The following is a 22227-nucleotide window of genomic DNA, read 5'->3' as shown; positions in this document are numbered from 1 at the left end:
CGCTGTTGATGAATGAAAGTTGTTTTGCTTTAGAAATTTGATAGTGAGTGCTACCCTCGTCTCTGCTGGTCTTATTTGAGAATATTACTGAATTTATGGACTATTGCGCCTTCAGGTCCTGCAACCATCCATCTGAGCATAGTAGACGGTCATCAGCTCCACCGTCTACTTTAATAAGTGCATTGTTTTGTTTGTGAGCTTCGTCGATTGACATTCCTGAAAATGCCCTCATCTTGTCTTCCGTACCATAAAATTTCTTTTGCCGAATTCGGAATAGATATGATGTAGACAAACCCCTTTGACACAACGTGAGCGTAGTTCAGCTGATCAAGGGAGAAGAACATCCACTTTAAATTCGAAAAAGTTTGCACGTAGAGTTTGCAATTTCCAGCATGTAAGTTAATGCCCGTGTGAAAGTCAAGACATGAAGTTAGGTCTCCAGGATGAGCTGACAAGAACAGAACTGTGAACTTTTCCCTTTTCTGAAAAGATATCACTCATTTTCATCTGTAGCTTCCAGACTGTCCTCTCATTGATTTTCATACTCTCTTCAAAGGCTTTTTTGCGCAATGCAAAAACCGCACATGCCATTATTTGATGAGCCTGGCGAGTTTTTTTTTTTGATGTGAAAAGCGACTAAGAATGACTCAGCTGTACTACTGGGTGAGACACTTTGCGACACTATAAAATACGATCCAAATGATGTAACAAATGCTATCATGGCTAAAAACGCCCCTTAATGATTCTAAAACATAATTAAGAAAAAAAATTGCTTTTACCTCAAAATGCTGTCTTCTCGTTATGCCAGCAGACTATGGCGGCAAAAGAGATCTTTGGTTTTTTGTGGCTAAACGTCAAACACGCGGCCTTTTTGACAAAGCAAGTGGATGTTTTAAGTTTCTTAAATATAGTTCACTAGGTTTAGTTGTAAGGGTATCTGTGTAGCTTTTTTTTTAGTATTTTAAGAATATTTTAATTTTTTCACTGTTGGCAGCTCTGAAAAATCGGCGTTTTTAGCATTTTTGAGCTCATAAAACTAAATTTTCAGTAAAGGATATATCTTCCACACCTACATTCTCTAGCTTTGATTATTGCATTCAGCCTCAACAGTAACTGGAACACATTGAAAAACGTATATTAGGCGGAAAAATCGTTACAATCGATTCAAATTTCGGGCGCTGAACAATATTACTCAAACCTCACAGCGAATGGCTCCGTTTCTAAAGACATTCTTAAAAGGTCTCAAAACAAGAATCCAAAGCAAAATTGCTTTTACCTTGAAGTGCACAATCCGCCTAAAATTTGTCGTTGTGCCTCCGGACTACTTCCAAAAATCTTAAGCATAAAAGTTTTTTTGATTGTGTAGAAAGATTGTACCTTTACTCAAAATGCAATACTTACAATGCAATAATAGATAATTTAAGAAATGTCTACAGCTATGCCATTTATAGTTTATCTCTTGTTTCTTGTCTCGTGTAAACTGCTAGTTGACTCCATATGTCATGTTACTTTATTTTGTTTTTCTTTAATTACTTATTTGAAACTAGGATGCAGCACTGGACTACTAAAAGTTTGTACATACCAGTGAAATTTCATAGTTATTGGTCCATTGGAGAACTCACATATTTTTCTAAATTTCTACCCCTGCCTCTAGTTCTTTGTGTGTGTTTGGTAAGATTTACTTGACCTGATGATACATTAATACCGAGTTTTGATGTCTTTCTATGGAAATCAATTTGTAAATATCAAAGAAATTTTACAAAACATTACAACTAAATTTATCTCCTTATAAATTCTTTTTGAGGTATTACATTGTTTTTAGAGATGTTTAGTAAATGATTATGTTTTTTAATAAACAGGCTGAAGGAAAGTTTGCCAGTAAATACTACAGATAAAAGAATAAAGATTGATGCCTCTACTAATACGTTGTTGATTGAAAAGGCAGTTGAAACTGATACAGGGAATTATACATGTACCTTTACACCTTCAGCTGCTAGTGCCATCATTGTTGTTCGAAGTGAGTATTATTTGAATCATACCATAAAATAGCCATTTCAGTATGATAATTATATTTTAAATTTTAATTCCTTTTCGACTTTTAAACTTTTTCAGCTGCTGTAAAGCTAGGTACATTTGATAACTCTCGCAATGTTGTCCAGGGTCAAAATATTGTCCTGATATGTAATGCTACTCAAGGTGTGCCACTGCCAACCTTGCAATGGCTAAAAGGTAAGCTTTTAAGAATTGTTAAGTGCAAGCAATTCTGTTAAGAATAAATACTTCTTTTGCCATTTCATGGAAAGCTATTCTTAAGATAAAGTCATATGAGGAAAAACTCGTCTTAAAATTTATTTTTTAAAAATGCTAATTGCATTTTCAATTTTATTTCTGCATTAAAAAATGAATACATATTTTAGAAAAATAATAGCATCTTAAAAATTTGGTTTAAATATTTTTCCCGCTAAAAAACAATTATTAGATTTGGAAAGTATCTGGATCAAAATGTTTGCACAAATTTAAACAATATATTTCAATTGCTTTTTGCAGTCTTTGAAAAGCAATAACTTAATATATTTACTCTTCTATTTACACATAAATTGGAATATAACAAGTTTGGAGACTAATTAATAGACCATACTTCTATTTATTGTGATTTCTTTTCTTTCCCCCTAACAAGCATCTTATTGTAGGGGAATTTGTGATCAAGTGAAATGGTGAAATATTTGTACTGTTTTTAGCATCACCTATAAGATAATATTTTAACTATGTAGTAACACATGTAGGAGAAAAGGGAGCTCATGTGAACACGGAGCACATGTTAACATGGTATGTTTTACTCGGATCACTTACTAATTATTATTATTGAAATTAGGATTCACTATTTATTGTTTTTTAGTAATACCAATATAAAAAAGAAATTAGTTTATTGGGTTTGTTTTATTAGGTTCTTTAGCGCAAAAGCATTAATAGGCTAGTGTTCACTCTAGGAAAAAAAAGGGCAGGGTGCTGGTCTTTGAAAGGGGCACTATTTCAGCGTGGTCTTCCCCTATCCAAGACCAATGACTCATCTCTCAAAAAGTACTGAGGCCCCCCCCCCCAAAAAAAAGATGAAAGTAACATTTTAAAACACCTTGTGCAAATTTCATTCATTCCTCTATATCATGAGCACATCCCCCCCCCTCAGGGGCGTGCACAGCGGCGGGGGGGGGGGGAGAAGGAACACCTGTTGGCCTGGGCCTGATCCTCAAAGGAGGTCCAATATTTTTTAAACTAGGGGTGAAATATAGAGGCAAACAACATGGAGGGGGACCTGGAAAAGTCATTTGTGACGGGCCCCAAAATTTCTGTATGCCCCCTGCCCCCCCTCCTGATCGCTACCATTAACTTCTGTATTGAATATCATTTCTTTCAGAAAATGCACTTGTCTTTGGAGTTAGATTACCCCCCCCCCCCTCCCTTAAATGCCAACTAAGCATTTTCTAAACTCCGTAGGAACATTTAGCTAATGCTGAATTTTTGCTTTGGGTGTGTTTCAACACTTTTCAGCCATAATTGTGACTACTTTTCCTATAAGAATAAAAAATTCTAGACATTTCAAAATCCTTTGAGTTTCAATGTAAGATGAACAGTATTTAATTACGGATCCCCTCTTCATATCTAAAAACTGCCTAGTAATGTACATTATGCCATTAAGTATTTTAGTATACATCAGAATCATGATGAATATAAATTCAACTTTTTAAAAAATATTATACGTCAAACAGAATAATTATTAAAATACTGCAGGGTGGCGACAGATCAGGGAAATCAGGGAGATCAGGGAAAAGTCAGGGAACTTTATTAATCAGGGAAAAGTCAGGGAAATATCAGGGAATTTTGAAAAAAAAACAAAAAATCAGGGAAAATTGATTTTATGAAGAATTTTTTTTTGGCTTTACAAAATTAAGTACTCTAATTCCCTACGCATTTTCCGCCAATTATCTGTTCAAAAAAAAAGTAAAATTAATGAGGTTCGATTATACACTGCCGCATATTTGTGCATCTTTTTTCCTCAACGTCAAAGTATTGAATCTTACTTATTCCCCACAGGATGAACTTCCTAAGATTGCTTCTGTGTCTGTTAGGTTGTTTATTTTACCTAGCTTGAAATTTCCTCTTACACTTTCAATGCTACGTAAAATAAACAACCATACAGGCAAAGAGGAAGCCTTCATTAATGCCTTAGCTCCTTTGCCTTTATTCCATTGTCTCGAAGTAATTAGCATACTGTAATCACAATTTCAAGAAGAAATATTTGGTTTTTGAATTAATACTATGAAAGCTTAAAAGTTATTACTTCTTCGCATTTTTAATTTAATTGCTAAAATTGAACTTTCAATAAAAGAAACTTTGTTTTTTGCCATTTTACTATTTGTTGTCACCACAAGTTATAAAGGTTTTCTTTTCTTCAGACTTAAGTGATTCTTTTATTTTATAACCAAGTTGCATTCTTCTTTTATATATTTTAAAATTAACTAATTGCTCTTTTATTTCTTTTTTTTTCTTGCATTTCAAAGTTGTTTGTTACAAAAGCAATCTAAGATTTTTTTCGTTACATACTGAAATCATTTCAAATAGAGTTAACTTGTATACTTAAGTAAATATCTTTATTTTTTTATTGTTAAAATGCTGTATTCATTCATTAAAATCTATGTTCTTGACTGGAGAAAAGCTCCCTATGAATGGATGTCAAATGGTTTCATCTTTTTTGCATAAATATGTCAATTAGTTTTCTTTCACTATTACTTGTTATTCTTGCAACAATTATTATACTGTTTGAAAATTTAGTTCAAAAAAATTTCAAATACTTTTTAGTTCTATCATAAATACACATATGTTTTTTCGAGTGATTTTACTCTTCTCAAAATTCTTATGCTAAGTGGTTTCTGGAAGTAAAGTATTTTTTTTTTTAAATCTTTCCTTGTAGAGAAATTTAATATACGATTTTGTAGGCTTCCCCCCCCCCCCCCCCCAAAAAAAAACTGACTTGATATGTTTTTTTTTAAACCATTTTATTAAAAAAGTAGCATCTTTTTAAAATATATCTTTAATTCAACAACTTTACACAGCTTAAAACGTTTAGAATACTGCATTTTATACAAACATACAATGGATTTCAAGTACAGCAAAGAAAGAAAACCATTATCATTGGTAACGTAAATCAGGGAAATTTGGTGAACTTAATTTCAGGGAAAAGTCAGGGAACTTTTTTTTCACAGTTCCTGTCGCCACCCTGTACTGTGTGCAGTGCTTCAAAAATGCAGTCGTAGCAAGATGCAAAACAAAAAAGGCTTTATTTGAATACCTAGTGTAGTTGGACTTGACACAAATGTATTTGCAGATGTATATGCTATCCAGCCAGCTGGGCCAATCCAAGATTTTAATTTCACTGATAATTTTTATGAAAAATTAATACATCTGCATTTTATCTTTGTGATTTTTTTAAAAGTAATGTTATAATTTTTTTCCATATATAAAAAAAAAAGAAACAGTGAAAGATCATTTTAGTTGGATAAAGCTCAAGTATGTCAAATGTATGTTTTTAGTTATGTCAATAAGTTTTTTAAATAATCTGTTAGTATACAAATGGTATTCAAAGATAATACATATTCGCAGCAGAAAATTTCCTTAGCAAATTTTGCACAGAACAATATGTATCCATTTCAGACGTTCTTTTTTTTACGGGGGGGGGGGGGGGGGAGGGGGGGCTAAAAATTCAAGATAACAAAAAAAATACCCTTTTATTTTGGTTCTGTAGGCTTTGTACTGTGTACTACTTAGAAAACAATTAGAAAGATCACCAATCAGAAACAGATGCAAAAAGATTGCTTCACAATCACTAGTAATGCGCCAAAATGAGCTATACCTAATTTCCACGTGCAAAAGGAAAACGGACACAAAGGGCTGAAACGCTACGAAAATGGCCTATTCATACGATGTTTATTGCTCAATTCAACACTATATTTCAAAAATAATTTTCATTTTGGTGAAGGTGCCATTTTTGTTACATTATTTTCTTTTAATCTCCCGATGATTTTGCACGTGCGATTTTCGGGGAAGGGATAGTTCTAAATGGGGTAAACTCGACCTGTATTGGACCTTAAAATTGTTAACTAGAACAGTAAATGAGTTTTGAAATGATAATTTCGCAAACTTAGTAGATTCTAAGGAATTCAAGCACAATGTTAGCTTTCAAAACTTTATCAATCACTTCAACATAAACGCTTTTTCCAAACCCTTTACAAGGATTATCAAGAGCATACAAACCCTCTGCTTCTGTTCTGTTTTGCAGGAAAAAAGAAAAAGAACAGCTTGAAATATTTCAGTAAACTTCATATTTTTTTGGCCGACATCATCGTGAAGAACCGTGTATTTTCAAATCAAGAACCGTTTACGTTTGCACTCAGACTTTTCGGACAAGAAATGGAGCAGTTCATCTGTATCTGTTCTTGTCTGAGAAATAGTACCCCTTCTACTTTTCCTGGAACTGGTGCCCCCTGGTCCTACAGATGAAAATAATATAGGAAGACTATCTACTACCCTTTCTCTCTCATTGTTGATTCTCAGAAACTCAAGGATGAGGAGGAATTAAACAATAATCTCTCCCCCCCCCCCCCCCCCCGCCATCGCGGACGACTGAACACCTTCCCTCACCCTTTCAAACCCATCCTCAGTAGAAGGAAGAAATCTATCTTTTGTTTCCAACTGTTAAGTCTGTTAGAATTCCGAGAATCTCATCCCATCTTTGCCTAGGTGTTTGCATCTCCTTTTATTCATTGGTCCGTTTTCAGGGTGAAATTCCGGGGACAATGGCAACACGTGAGCGGTTTTGCATATGATCGCTTGACAAATAAAATTGCTCCGATATCGCTGAGGGTCCAAACGATGCATGAGGCATCTTTTTAAAAAACACAGGGCGCATATATTTTTGAAAAGGGCGGGGCGCATTTTGCGATCTAAAACTAGAACAGGGCACATTCTGCCGATATAGAAAAGGGCAGGGTGCTGCGCCCTTCAAAAACGGCCTAGCGGGAACAATAAATAGGCTATACTGTGCCGTAAAAGTTGAATGTTTTTGTTTTTGCCTGTTGGTGAAGAATATTTTTTAATATATTTAGGAAATGTGTAACCAAGCTTTTTTTAAAAGTAAATATTGAAGAAATTTACTTTTTTTACTTCATGCAGAAATTTGTTTATTTTTAAGTTCCAATAAAGTAAATGAGGAAAAAACACTAATTAAAAGTATTCACTGCTTTTTCTTAAACCTCAAGTAGTTATTTAAATATTATAGCATGTTCTGTTTGAACATACCACAAGCACCCAGTTTATATTGGATAGAAAATACACATTTTAATATTAAGCTTTACATTATATCTATGCAATATACATATTTATACTTTGCAGTCTGAGCTGAGTAACAGAAATGAGAAGTTAAGTGGCATGCATCACCCGGTGAATACTGGATGGTTTAAATAATTTTTCATGCATACCAAAAAAGGGAAGGTTACTGAATTTTGTCTGTCTGTTGCAGATTACAAACAATATACACATATGTGGCAGTTGGATTTATTTTTATGCATTCATTTTGTATTGAAATTTCTTCATGCATATACCTTGTTTTTGACTCATTTAGTTATGCTTTAGTAAATGAATTAATATCGACAAACCAACAACGTAATTTTAAAAGCTGAATAATTCCAGGTGTTTTTTTTCCTGCCTATACAGGTGATATGATATAAGGTCATTTGAAAATCTTTATTTACCTTCTCTACCCCTGCCATGTCAGACAGGGTGAATTTCCTGATGGATAAACTTCTTCCCATGATGTTTTTGACCATTTACATGGCAAAATCCCACGCAATCTGGTATCAAATTGATTGTGACAGATTTGAAAGTGATATTGAAGTTGATACGAGGCATATGAAAATTGGGCTTACATGTATATGTATTTTTTATTTTGAATAATAATGTTAAATTTTTAATTTGCAATTTCATTTTTTGAAATGCTGTAAATCTTGTTAATATAAATAAAAAAAGGAAACAATTTTCAATTGTAAAGATTTAATGGAGGTTTGATTTAAAATTTGTTTATTTTTTTAAATTATTTTTTTTGCTGTACTTATCCTAAGAAGTGATGCAAATTTCAATATTTAAAGCTTTATTATGAATTTTACTAAAAAATTAAACCTGTGCTACATGACCATATTCACCATGGAATTAGCAAGTGGCCAGTTAGTACAGATCTGATTGAGAAGGGAAAAAAATTGATATGATTTGCATGTTTTGCTCATTTTAATGTGACTCTGCTAAAATAAGAGGCAAACACATATCTGTTGTCAACAAACTGAAATCTCTGCAAACTGTCTATTTCCGCCTGTAAACCAGATGTTAACCTTTCCATCTCATCTGTGGTCAAACAGCATAACAAAAATTAAAGCATAAATAAAATATCGGTTTGAAAAATATTTTCTTATACTTTAAAAATTATAGCTAATTGTAGGGACAAAAAAAAGCTGTCCTAATACTTTATTCAAATTTTAGGTAGATTGATTGACTAATAGTGAATTTTTTTTTTTTGTCTTTTAGATGAAGAACCACTAAATGTTTCAAATCCTAGGATTACTCTGCAAGCTGATCCTCGTGGGATCGAAGGAACTACTTTGACCATTTCAGATGCTCAGTTTGAAGATCGGGCAGAATACACTTGTGTCGCTACAAATGAAGTAAACACAGTGAATGCCACTATTTTAGTGAGAGTTAAAGGTAAAAAGTATTGCTAAATTGTTGAGAATTATGTTCCATTGTACAATTATCTATATAAATGTGAAGAGACTAGATCTGAAAACCTACAAACTAACCTCCAAAGATGCTAACAGAAAGTGTGGTTCCTAATCGGGAAAGAGTCTTTGCTTTAGACGAAGATTTATAAGTAAAGACTTTACTGTGTAATATAAACATTTAATGTTTTTATTTTTTATTTTTTACATGCTTAGAGATGGAAGTAGCGTTCAACGCTGAATTTTGAATTGGTTTCATCCACCTGGCAACAAATGTGGTGTGCGTTCATTAGGGATTAAAAGCTATGTCCATAGCTTAAACTAAAATTTCCTATTTTCTGCTTACCTAAGGCATGTTCGAACAGGTGCCCAGGTAAGGGAAAAATATGTACCCATCTCTCCCCATTAATTAAGCACTTTAATTACAATATATGTACTCTTTTATTGATCATCCAAATCTCCCTCACATTTGGGAAACATAAATCCATTAGAACCAGAAGCTGGGCCGGTTTGTTTTCATTCTAAAGTCAGGCTGCCATTGCGAGAGTGAGCTCTGCACCAATCAAAATTTTCTTTGTGTTTCAAACAAGATAATCTAAGAAATTAATCTATTTATGAAAAACATCATTTAATTATATTACAGCAAAAGTGTTTTAGGTAAACAAGAAAAAAGATGGTGAAATTATAATTAAGACTCACTAGTTTTAAAATTGTTTTTTATAATAATGTTATTGTAGTAGGATAAATACACAGTAGGTTCCGCTTAATGTGATCACTTTGGAACAAGTTCAATTGATAACAATAACTGAAAAAAATGTAGAAAGAGAATGAGTTACAAATTGATTTTTTAAAATTAAAATGCATTTATTTTTACAACTGCAAATTCAAAATTGCAATGACTCAACTAAGTGTGGTTTTAAATCATAAGTTACTGAACTAGTAGAATGGAAATATTTGAATCATAAAAGGGAAAATTAAAATATCTAATTTTTAAATGCATAGCAATAAGTGAAATAAAATATTACTCACAATCCAAAAAACGTCTTTCAATGTTTGAATTTTTTTTTGTCAGAGCAAATTGTTTATGAAACCCTCATACTTGTATTGTTTAAGAAAATCATCTGCAGTCCTTGTCTTGCACTCCGAGACACATAGAGCCTCTCTCATTTCTGCAGTAGCTGGAGGATTTCCTACAACATTATAAGCATCGCTTTCATCTTCATCTGATGTAGTTTCATCAATTTCTTTACTGCAGAACAAAATTCAACTAGGCACACATCTTCATCAGACATTGGTGTAGCCACTTGAATGTTTTCATCTATGGACATCCGTTCAGTCAAGTCATTTTCACTCATCCACTATAATATTAAAATCTGTTCGCGTCCGTCTGTCTGTCTGTCTGAAGATCGATCTTCTCGAGAACCACTGCGAATCGGGAGTCAAACGAGATACGATCAATTCGAAATTTTCCAAAAAAAAAAACAATAGGACCAATCTCATAATTGTATGACTTTAATTAGCGGAGATATTAATTAAAACGTTAATTAACATAACGCTATTCAGGAATTTTTATTTCTTTCCTGTTGCCATTTTGCATATGGGTGAGCAAATAAAATTCTAATAATTGTGTCAAAAGAGATTTTTTTGGCTGCTGTCCAAATCTTAAAACAACGTTTCCATCTAGAATTTCATTTTTAATTAGTTTAAAATTGGTTGCTCTATTCGGACATTTATCGTCTGTCCTTTCTTATTTTTTCACATTCAACGTTCTTAACTCTTTTCAGCACATGAAAAATGTTTCTTTAGTAATGTTTTTTGATTGAAGTGTAAGTTTATCATTCACCGGCCTCATATTTGGGTACATTTAGGATGTGCGACTAATTATGTTTATTTTGTTGGACTTTTTTCCGTCACATGGGTGAGTTTTCGAATTGTAATAAATCTCTTTTTCCTTCCTGTTTCGGTTTTTGCAATACAGTTTGTATCGTTAAAAGAACACGTTAAATTAAGATTGTTTGGATTTCTTTAAGTGAAACGGAGTTGAACAAAAAAGATTGTTTTTGAGGATTTTAACTAAAGCTTAATTGGAATCTGATGGCTTGATATTAAATTAATGCTTATTGGTATTTAATAAGTCTTGGTGCTTCAGTTTCACGTAATCAACAAAAAAGTGTGTGTCATTTTATGTAAAAAGCTGATTGTAATTGTACATAAATATTTCAGATATATTCTATCAGATTTAATTCAGTTTAAAGTGAGCACATATTATAGTTGAGAATGCATATATTTTCATCTTTTGTGCTAATTGAAAATATTCATAACTTGTATTATTGATAAATATGATTTACGTTAAAGAGGTTTTTGCCAAAAATATGCTCTACTGGTGTTTTGCAAACCTTGCATTATGCGCAATTATTTACTCCTTAGCGCTTTAGAAACTGATGGCAGAATAATACAAAAACATCAATTGAACAGCTCTTTCATTTTTTAAGTAGCCCGTGCAACGCCGGGCACGCAGGCTAGTATTGGATGAATGAATGATTCATCGCCTGATTCTGGCTCTGCTGCTTCATCCAGTTCCATGGGATTAAACTTTTTTTGTGAAAAACAATTACAAATTGCTGTTTTGGTCACTCTCTCCCAAGCCATTACTGAAAGATGGAGTGCCTGGAGGAGATTTGTTTTCTTTGCTAAATCGTTTGAATCCATGTTTTCTATTTCTTCCAAAACTCTCATGCACATTTCTGCATGGTAGTATGCTTTCAAAGTGCAAATTGTTCCTTGGTCATATGGCTGAAGAATTGATGTAGTGTTGGCAGGCAGGAAAGTGATTGTAATATATTTTGGTATGTCAACATCCTGGGCGAGGGTCAACATCTTGGGCGCGGCATTTATTGATGAGCAGAATGACATCATGGTTTAATTTTTTATCCCTATTCAGAAGCCAGTCTTTGAACAGTTCAGCTGTCATCCACACTGTTTTATTTGCAGAATAATCAACAGGCCATTTTGTAATGCCTTTGAAGCCCCTCAGCTTCTTGTTTTACCTGTTAACAAAAAGTTTCTTCTTTTCCCCACTCATGCTTGCACAACAGACTGCAGTTACTTGTTCTTTTGAAATCTTACATCCCTTAGCATTGTTATTTTTGAACAAATAAGTATACTCTGGCAGAGCAGGAAAGACCAGTCTGGTTTCATCCATATTATAAAGTTTGTCGGGTGAATAATCAGTAGTTATTTTTGGCCATTCTTCTGTGATCCATCGTTCTGCTGCTTGAAAATCAGCATCCTTTTCTTCTCCATGTTTAAAGTTGATGCTTTCTTTTTTCTCCATCGGCTAAACCATCCAAAGTCTTTTTTTTTTTACCCATTTTCAAAGCTAGATCTTCTGCTTTTGCTGAATTAACGGACCATTTACTTGCGCATCCTTTCCCCTTACATTTGTAGGCCACAAATTCAAAGCGAATTCAACTTCACCATCTTTTCCAGCACAGGTTCACGTGTTAAAATTTTCATTTAGCCTTGCTTTGTTTTCAATCTTGTTACGATTCTTTAATAACTTACGAAGTAATGGCTGAGAAATTTTTAGCTGTGTTGTAGCATTTCTTTGACTCATCTTAGGTAAATTTGTGCGTTGTAAAATGTCAATTTTTCCTTGACAGTTAAATCATATCGCTTTTTCTCCATGACTAAAATGTTTGACCATTTAGAGTGAAGTTTTTTGTGTAACTGCACAGGGAGAAAAAATTATTCTGCTTTACTGATGAGAAAAGGAACTTGTTTTCCCGGAAGCTTAATTTTCTCTGAAAGCGAGAGGAGATCACCACCTGCAACATGTTCAGGGCTTGGTTTTTCTCAAGTGCAAACAAAGGGCATTGTAGGGGGAGTCTGTGGTGACTAAGAATGAACTTTCTTTGTTGCATTGCTAATGTAAACCACAAAATGTCACACAGAAATTTGGTCTTTTCAAAGTTTGTCTATGTATTTCTGTTGATTGAAGGACAAAAAAAAAAAAAAAGAGGAATTGAAAGTTCATGAAAAAGTGATAACAAAGTCTCTGATTTTAATATCCAACTTTTCCGGGACTTCGTGATTCTGATGTCATTAACCGTGATCACATTAAGTGGCACCTACTGTAATAACTTTTTATTTAATTTTTAATAGTGAGATAACTAATTTCCTTTTATTATCAAGATTTTTACCTATTTTTTCTGCATTTTTCTGTGTATTGTTAACACTTTTGGAATGAGCGGTTGGCAAGAATGGATATGGGACAGTAGTTTTAGTTTTTATTTTGCTTCTAATTGCAATTGTAACTAGAAAAGAAGTACGGAAAAATGTTATCTTAGCAATGAGTCAGATTTAGTAATAAAACATTTTAATACGTTATTGCTCTTTTAATAAAAATCCTTTTTGTGCTTCATATGTAGTCTAGATGATCTGATAAACCAAGAATAAGATTATTCTTATTTCAATAACATTGAAAGGTGTAGAAAGGAGTAATTTTTATATATAGAAGATTTATGTTGGTAATCTTGCTGTTTATATTTATTGTCAAATGATTGCATTTACAAATCAAATGTTTGATTTTTAGTTATTGATTTATACATTTGTTTTGTTAATTCATTGAAAACTTAAAAATTTATTTGTATTGATGATATTCAGGCTAGGCTGATAAAATATGCAAATAAAATTTTATGCCATGTAAATGAAACCTGAAAATCTGCACTGTTTAAGTAGTAATGCAAAAGGTCTTTTTCTTTTAATAATTATTTGCAGGGGGGGGGGCAGGCAGTTTAATTGTCTACGCAATAATGTTATTTGGTGTTTAAATGAGTCATACATAAATATATTTCAAAATACTGTTATAGACTTTCATGTTGTTAAAAATTTCATACAGTTTCAATGTATTCTGTATGCATATAACTTTTAGTAGTCTAGATTACCAGTTTATGTAATTAAATTCTTTATGTTCACAGATAAATATGCTGCATTATGGCCTTTCCTTGGCATTTGTGCCGAAGTAGCTGTACTTTGTACTATCATTTTCATCTATGAGAAGAGGAGGCAGAAGCCCGACTTTGACGAATCAGAAACGGAACACAATACTGAGAAGTAAGGCAACATTCTTTGTGTAGAAGTCTAGTTTTGTAACTTGATGAAGGTTTTGATAGGTTATTGTACATACTTTGAAATGTTCTAGTTAATGATTTATTCAGTAGTGTTTGATGAATTTTTATTAAATAATGATGAAAACTTCTATTAAAAAGGATATTCTAGTCTAGAGGCTAGATTTTAAGGAGATTTTATGGGCGTAATGGGGGAAGGAAAAAAAAACAGTGACCATTTTCAATATCCATTTTTATCAGTTTTTTATTGATGCTTTAAAAGTATGAAAATGCATAATAGTTGACAAAAAATTCAAAATTGAAGTGGTGGAAGCTGGTAAAGTGAGGACTTTAAAAAAGGTCGGTCTCCTGGTTGATGTGATTTTCACAAAAGGAGGTCTTAAAAAAAAAGTTCATTTTTTGGCTTCTTTTTTGAACTTCGGTATTTTTAAAAAAAATAATAAAAATAAAAAAATTAAAAAACCCTAGTAGCCCAGTGATTGGGGAGTTGAATACGAAAGTAATTGGTGGAAAGCTGGAAATTGCTTTAATATATGCAGTATGGGTCTTGAATGACCATACTAAGTTTCCCCTTTCTACTAAGTGGGCTTTAGCCATGTTGACCAAATTAGTGACCAAAAACATGTTTTTTCATTAATATAACGATATCTCCAAAATAACTCTTCCAAAGGCCATACATATTGGCAAATTACTTGTAGAGATTGAAATTCTGAACAAAATGAGTATCTACAATATATATCTTCGTTAACTACTAAGCGCATGACTTTATTTCAATGTTAGGCTCAAACCACTAATCAAGCGCTTATAGACACTCATTTTGTTCAAAATTTTAATCTCTACAAGTAATCTTCTACTTATTTTTGAGATATTGTTATATTAATGGAAAAACAGGTTTTTTTGTCACTTTTTTGTCCGTAATGGCTAAAGCTCACTTAGTAGATGAGGGAAAACTTAGTATGGTCATTCCAGACTCATGCAGCATAGATTAAAGCAATTTCCAGCTTTCCACCGATTACTTCTGTATTCAACCTTTTTTCACTCCCTAACCACTGGCCTATACATGGAGACATTTGTGATCGTACGAAGAAAGTCTGAACCAAATTTCAAGTAAATCGGTGCATTAGAATTTGAGTTATCTTGTCAACCATATCTAAACAACTAGTTTGAGAAACACACGTTTAAAATTGCTCATTTCAGCAAAAGAGTTTATTTTAACAAAATTAATTGTAAATCCAAAAATAATTTGAATTTCCATAAATCCTCTTAGAAACTTATTCTTAAAAGAAAGTTTGAGAAAATGAAGTAAAAAAAATAGATTCTTTTAAATTTCTAGCCTAGAATAACCTCTTAAAGCAATAATTTTCAAATCAGAGTTCTTTTAAATTCCAGTCTCAGTTGCAAAAATAAGCCTTTTACTAAGAAATATATGCCTTTTACTAAGAAATATATTTAGAGATTCTTCACACTTTTAGTCTGAATTTCAGACCTTTAAGTTTAAAGAAAGTTTTATTGCCGTTTTGTTTCGATATATGATTATAAGCATAATCATATTAGATGAGAGCATCCATGTGGTGAAAAGAGAAAGGCCAAGAATGTGATTGTAAATTTCTCCCTGGAACATTGCAAAATTTATACTACCGAAAAACCGAAAGTGGTTTCTAGAATTGGGTTGAAGCTATTATTTCAAAATTATAACAATTTCCAAAATCAAATTTTTAAGTTTGAAATATTATTAATTTGTGTTGTTAACTAAACAAATGTGTTTGTTCTATGTTAATTAGATGGAATGAAAGAAGGATTTTTTTTTTACTTGTTTGAAATTTAAAGAGCTGATTTTGTTCTAAGTTAGTTTTGCATAATGAAATAAAATCACTTTTAGTGTAGAAAATACTTGTTTGTATGTTTGTAAGTAACAGCTGAATGATACAATGGAAGTATTTGTCTAGATTGCAAATTATAGTAGCTACATAGAACTACATATTTCACAACTAACTGGAGTAAATTGAAATCTGTTGTAAAAAAAAACTCTTAATAGTAATTAAGTTTTGACTACATCTTGAAAGTTGTTTGTAATCACTGTCTTAAAAAAAAATAATTGTAGTTAACTACATATGCTTTAAAGTAATTGTACTTAACTATAAAAATAATGTAGTTTTCTTACTGCTCAATCAGTTGATATGATTGCAAAAAATATTCAGATATTCTCTTATCCAGCTAGTAACATGGTAGATGCTAAAAAAAAAATTTCTTAACTTATATGAGGAGCTAAAATTACCGGTCTCCCAATTATAGTCCCAAAAGTCTTCTTTTTATTCTTCGACGTATTAATGGGTGCCTTGTAATTGAGAAAAGTTTTTCCCTTAAAATTTGGTCAAAATTTGCATTTAACCTACCCGCAAATGTATGTTGAGTATTTTTTTCAGCCCATTTGAACATTCATAAGAACCTACAAACACATGGGCAGGTAAAAAATCAATTTCAATCATCCTCGAATTTATTACTAGGAGTTTTTTTGTGTGTATGTATTAACAGGTTGCCCCAACCTTGTTTGGGTTAAAAAAATATCTTATCTTAAATAAATATTATGCCGGTACTTTTTATTTTAAAACATCATGGTACACAAAATTTTTTGCTTAATAGTTATGAGATTTTAAAACATTGATTCACCTTATTTCCTGTTCAAGAGACTGCAACATGCATTTGCTTGTAAGTAAGGCAATGTTCGTGTCTGGAAGGCAAAAAGTCCAATTTGCCGAATGATGATAATTTTGCCAAATCATTAGACAAAAGTTGCTGAATAAGGACATTTATGGTAGGTCGCATTGACCTCCCGTCACCTCCCATTGGGGCGCCCCTGTTCAGCAATCATGACACAGCTGCGTTAATGGGTGGAACGTCATCAAAAAAAGCTTTTATTTAAGTTTCGGGAACAGAAAATAACCACATGGTGATTGATCAAAAGACATAAAGCTATTTTCTGTTCTGAAAACTGCAATGAAAGGAGATATTTACCATCAAGTTCCAGCCATTAAAGCAACATGACACATGTGCAGGGTTGGCTTTCCGCCGGCAGGAACTAGTTTTTGCCGTGCCAGTGGCAGAAAGTGGTTATAACCGGCAGAAACTGGCAAAAACGTGTTAAAAAACTAAGGTAATTACTAAATGATATGTATAAACTAAAAAATTAAACTTCATTTCATCATTGTAAAAATTAAAATGTTATGCTAGTGCCCTTCATTTAGTTCAAAAAGGGAACTTTTCAATTGCTGATGCTCGCAATATTTGAATTAATCTCACAAAGGACAAAAATCATATGGGTTCTTAGGATAGAGCAAGGACATACAGAATTAAACTGGCATTACTGTTTGTAATTTGCTCACAAATAAGCTTCATCTAAGTTGCTTGTGATTGAAATTATCATGTGCTTCAAGAAGAAAGTTAAATTTTACTTCCCAATATTAATCTAAATTTTGTACTTAATATCACAGCTTTGCAAAACAAATTGGCCCCACTTCTCGAAACTCATTTTTCCAGTCAAATTTTTACCACTACCTAGTTATTACATGATGGAAAAGTTAAAAAAAAATATACAATTCGAAAGTTTCATGAATATTGCTTGTTCCTTAATGCATTGCCTGCTAGCTCTTCTGTTGCAAGAATATTCTAAAGTTTCTCATTCGTGCATATTAAATTGAAAAACTATTTGGATTTTTGGAACCACCTTTTCCAAGAAGCAACTGCAGGGTCCAAACAATGTAACATTTGATTCTGAATTGTGTTAATATTGTAAATTAAACTTTGCTTTGTTTAACAATTATTTTTTCCATGCATTTTCTACTGTCTGTCAATATTTTTTTTTTTTTTTTTTGAGAGAGAGTTTTTGCCAGTTTCTGCCGAAAATGTGGCAGAAAGTGGTTTTTGCCATGCTGGTTTTAACCCGTTTCTACCAGTGGTTTTAACGACCCCGGCAGAAACTTGCCAGCCCTGCACATGTGCTAAAGAACATTCCCAAGACGTAATTTAAAAAGTCGATGGATAATTTGGTTGACCACACCAAACATTATGGATCCTGCTAATTAATAAATATTAGCTTTAAAACATATTACCACGCTTATTTTATTCTATCATTAAAAAGTTCTGTGATTTCTAGATCTCACTGTGAATATCACAAAAGGGAGAAATGAAATATAGTAATAAATCCCACTTGGACATTGCCAAAGTTTTCTAAGTGGCAGAAATAGACGAGTGAATTTTAATATTAAATTATACAATAGTTAATGAATTTTCTTTCACAAGTACAGTAGACCCTCATTTTACGTAGGTTTATTTTATGCGGTTTTGAATATACACAGTTTTTGAAATTTGACCCGTCTTTATTTTATGGGGATGAGTTTCGGTTTTATGCGGATGCGGCAATGCAAATAGATAACATTTTCCTTTCTTTCAAAATCCAAACTCCTAAAGATTTTATGCGATTGGTTCCAGAGCTCTTTCCAGAAGTATAGTTATTAAACTCACTGGAAGAAGAGCTTTTAAGAGTGACAAAGGAGGCCAAAACCAACAAGGATACCGACTTTGGTGACACACAACCGAAAACGCTCACATTGAAAATTTTGAGTCATTCCTAGATAATAGAAATGATCTTTGTGATTTGGTAGTGAAGGAAGATTCAATCATGGAAATGACGCGAGTGATCATGGATGTGTTAATGCTCTGCAAAGAATTACTGAGAAAAATTTGTAATGACTGCTAAAAGACTATCATAGCCAGCTCTTCTGTATAAACAGAATACAAAATTAGTTTATGTTTTCCTTATGCATGTTGTGCATAGAAATCAATGTAAGTACACATTAAATTTATTATACAATTAGTTATCACTAGCATGAAGTATTTTTTTATCTACGGAACCTAACCCCTATTTTAACGCTACTATTAAGTCTCAATTTACATGGTTTCAATTTCCGTGGCATTTCAGTGGAACATAACCCCCGCGTAAAACCATGGTCTATTGTACTTGAAATAGTAGGTTATATTAGTTATCCAAAAATCTTCCAGCTTCGTGTAGAAATATATTTTTTATACTCATAGGCACTTATACTTACATTTATTTTCTCCATCATACATAAAATACCCATTTTTCGTGTTTGGAGTTTCAACATACGAGACTCGAATATGTTAAATTGTTTCTTTGTTAGATTAAGTTAAAATTATTCTTTTTTTTTTTGTCAAAATACTTTCCTTATTGTTTATATTTTCTATTTGCAGCAAAAATGTTCCAGATCAAGAGGAAAAGAGCCGTGATGTTAGACAACGGAAATAAAAATTTGTCCATGTTAGAGATACTGAAGCTTTGTTAGTTTTATATTTATACACATATACTTCTGTATAACTTTAGTTTTTCCATCCTCTAAGAAATATCAGGACTTATCAAAGCATATAAATTATATTACGATTTGGAAAACATGAACAGTTGAACCTTTTAATTTTTTTGTTATAAGTTTTGTTGATTGCATATGAAAGTGTTGAAATTTTAGGACAAACTAGCAATTTTTCTTTGCTGTGCACTTTGTTTTTATTATTTGCGCAGTCTTTAATGATGTTGTTTAATATTCAAAAGATTTTGTTAAATAAAACTTCAAGCGAAGCATAGAATGTCCTGAAAATTTGGGATTCCTAGGTTTTAAAATGTAAATATTGTAAATTTATTTTATTTGAAGAAATATCCATTTTTGTATATTATGGAGATACCCCCCTTCCCCTTTGTTGGCGATAATTTCATAGTGTTTGCTTTAGTCATAAAAAATCAAGTCTATATTGCGTTGCTGTATTTTGGATGTAATCATTTTTAATTTGCACTTTCAGTTTCACATTTTAAGTTTTGATTTTAAAACTATATTTTTAACGTGTCATATTGATCCATCTTAATCATTAGGTTTTTTGAGAGGTTTCCGCCCTTTTTTGTTGTTGTTTCTTATAGTTTTAGCTTGAAAGTTATTTTTGAACAGCATTTATATTGTAGATTGCATTTATTATGTGTACATTGATTAAAAGATATAAACTTTGCATAATCCAATGTTACCTGAACTGCAAATAGTTTTGAATAATAGTTTTAAAATGCACAAAAGCATGCATATTTAATGCATGTTTTTGTATTAATATTACATTATTTTATATTTTGGACATTGGCTTTGTTGTGATTTTGTTTAAATTTGAGTAACTTCTGCATTCTTCAAGGTTACTGAGAGGTCATAAAATCCAAGGTTCTTTTTTGAAGCTATAAAATGTATTCAAATTGGCTGAGATAAAATTAAATCTAAATTAGATTAGTATTTAGATCTTAAATTTACATCTTTACAGACTATTTCTTTTTGATGTATTTTTCATGGAAATGTAAGGAATTATTTGTTACAATATTTTTATTTGTTATTTTTCTGAAAATAATACTTTAAATACTGAATTAATTATTTAATGCAATCTTGTTGCTTTATTAAACTCTACTCTTCACTTTAATATTTATGATAGAATTGCTTGATAAATACTGCAAGTCAAATTTGCTACATGAAGCATTTTCCTGTATGTTATATTTACAAATTGTAATATGAAATCCGTTTTTATCAACCAACAAGTTTAAATATAACTTAATTTACAAACTTTTGCAAAAAGTGTCAAATTTTCTGTAGAAGTTCCAAAACATTTTATGTAAGTTAGAGCTAAAGTCAGCTTGTAGAAATTTAGCCAAATATTAAGGAAGTATTTTAGGTTTTAGGTCCTAAGGTCTAGGTCTTGTGGGGTTGTATGAAGGTGCTTTCAAATTCTGACAAGGTGCCATTTTGTGTGATGAGGATTGGTTCTTGTGCAATTAAGATATATTGCAACTGGAAATATCTTAGGACTCATTTTTAGGAATCACCATTGCAGTTTTAACCAATCAGAAAGTTTTATCACTATTTGAATAATGTTTCCTGTGATGATAAGAGAGTTTATAATCTGAAACATTTGGCTTTCTTCATGACTTTTAGTATTCCCATTGTTATAAGATGCTAAAACTGTACTGAACCTCATGCTGATGCCAACCATTTTGATCATAAGTTTTCAGATTTGTAATTGTTATAACTTTCAATAAATAGAAAAAATATTGTTTCAAATGTGTTCATGTATTTATTAATTTTTGTACAATTTATTTTATTGAAGACTATTTCTTAAGTTATTTTCATCAGACCATTCTACCATTTACGCTCAAAAAAATTTGTGTAGCGCCTCATTATTAGGGCCATTCTACAGAAAACAGTCATTTTGTCCTGCATTTGACATCTCATATATTTTGTTAAAAATAATACTTTAAAATATTAATGAACCAATTTTTTCCGCTTAACAAATAACTAACTTATGTCTGATTCCTTAAAAGAATTTTCACAGCTGCTTGTTATTTTAATGTTCTAGGAGCTCTTTTCTGTTCTGCGTAGGTAAAGGGCTGCATCTGCAATTTTTTTTTCTTTTTCTTTCCCTTGTTTTTTGCAATTTGTCATCTATCTTAATGTTAGTTTTATTGTAAGAATATGCTTATTTTGTTTCCACCAAAAGCAAAGAATGGAAATAACTTCTAATTTTTGCTGTTTTTTTGTGGGAAATGAAAAGCATATTTCTTCAAATTGCTCTAAAACTTATTTTTGTAGGTACAGCCTTTTGCCTACCCATGGCAGTTTTGCTTGTGTAACCTCATTTTTCAAAACTGCTTTAAAATTACATCATACTTACAATATTTTGAGCAGATTGGAGGTAAATATGAGCTACTCTCTTTTTATGCACTTTACATTAAAATGAATGTAAATAGCATTTTTTTTAAAATGAAGATAAGAAACAAATATTCTACAAATTTTAAAAATGTATACCTCACCTAAATTAAAAAAAAAAAAACACCTTTAAAATATGCATGACTTAACCACTCAACGGATCATCATGAAATCTTGTATACACATTGTCAGGGGTGCAGAATAGAAGATAGGCTACCTTCCATCCAAAAAAAGTATTCCAAGTATTTTATTGAAATTTTTTAGAAAAGATAAGTCCATCCGATTTTTCTGTCTTGGCTACGGTCTTAACAGGCAGACCAGCTGGAAACCGAATTGCAGCACCTAAAAGAAATCTAACTTTCAGAAATATTTTAAAAAATTATTTGTACAAAGCACTCACTCTTATCCATTTATATATTTTTTGTACATTCCAGCTAGTATTTTGGCTCCATTTTCAATTGAACTGAAACGACCCACTCCAGTTAGAAATTC

General features: G+C 31.9%; 1 protein-coding gene across 1 annotated transcript in view; it reads left to right on the top strand.

Moving 5' to 3' along the window:
• LOC129224260 (hemicentin-1-like) overlaps positions 1-21090 on the top strand; it is a 104874-nt gene extending 83784 nt beyond the window's left edge. The window contains exons 8-12 of the mRNA XM_054858687.1: positions 1860-2017; positions 2113-2229; positions 8626-8802; positions 13796-13931; positions 19211-21090. Of these exons, the coding sequence (XP_054714662.1) occupies positions 1860-2017; positions 2113-2229; positions 8626-8802; positions 13796-13931; positions 19211-19265 (643 nt within the window). The 3' untranslated portion in view covers positions 19266-21090. The remainder of the gene's footprint in view (positions 1-1859; positions 2018-2112; positions 2230-8625; positions 8803-13795; positions 13932-19210) is intronic.
• Positions 21091-22227: the final 1137 nt, after the last annotated feature.

This window comes from Uloborus diversus, chromosome 6, assembly GCF_026930045.1.
Source record: "Uloborus diversus isolate 005 chromosome 6, Udiv.v.3.1, whole genome shotgun sequence".
In the NCBI taxonomy this organism is placed as follows: domain Eukaryota; kingdom Metazoa; phylum Arthropoda; class Arachnida; order Araneae; family Uloboridae; genus Uloborus; species Uloborus diversus.
Note: the sequence above shows the minus strand (reverse complement) of the source record. Positions and strands in the feature narration are given on the sequence as shown.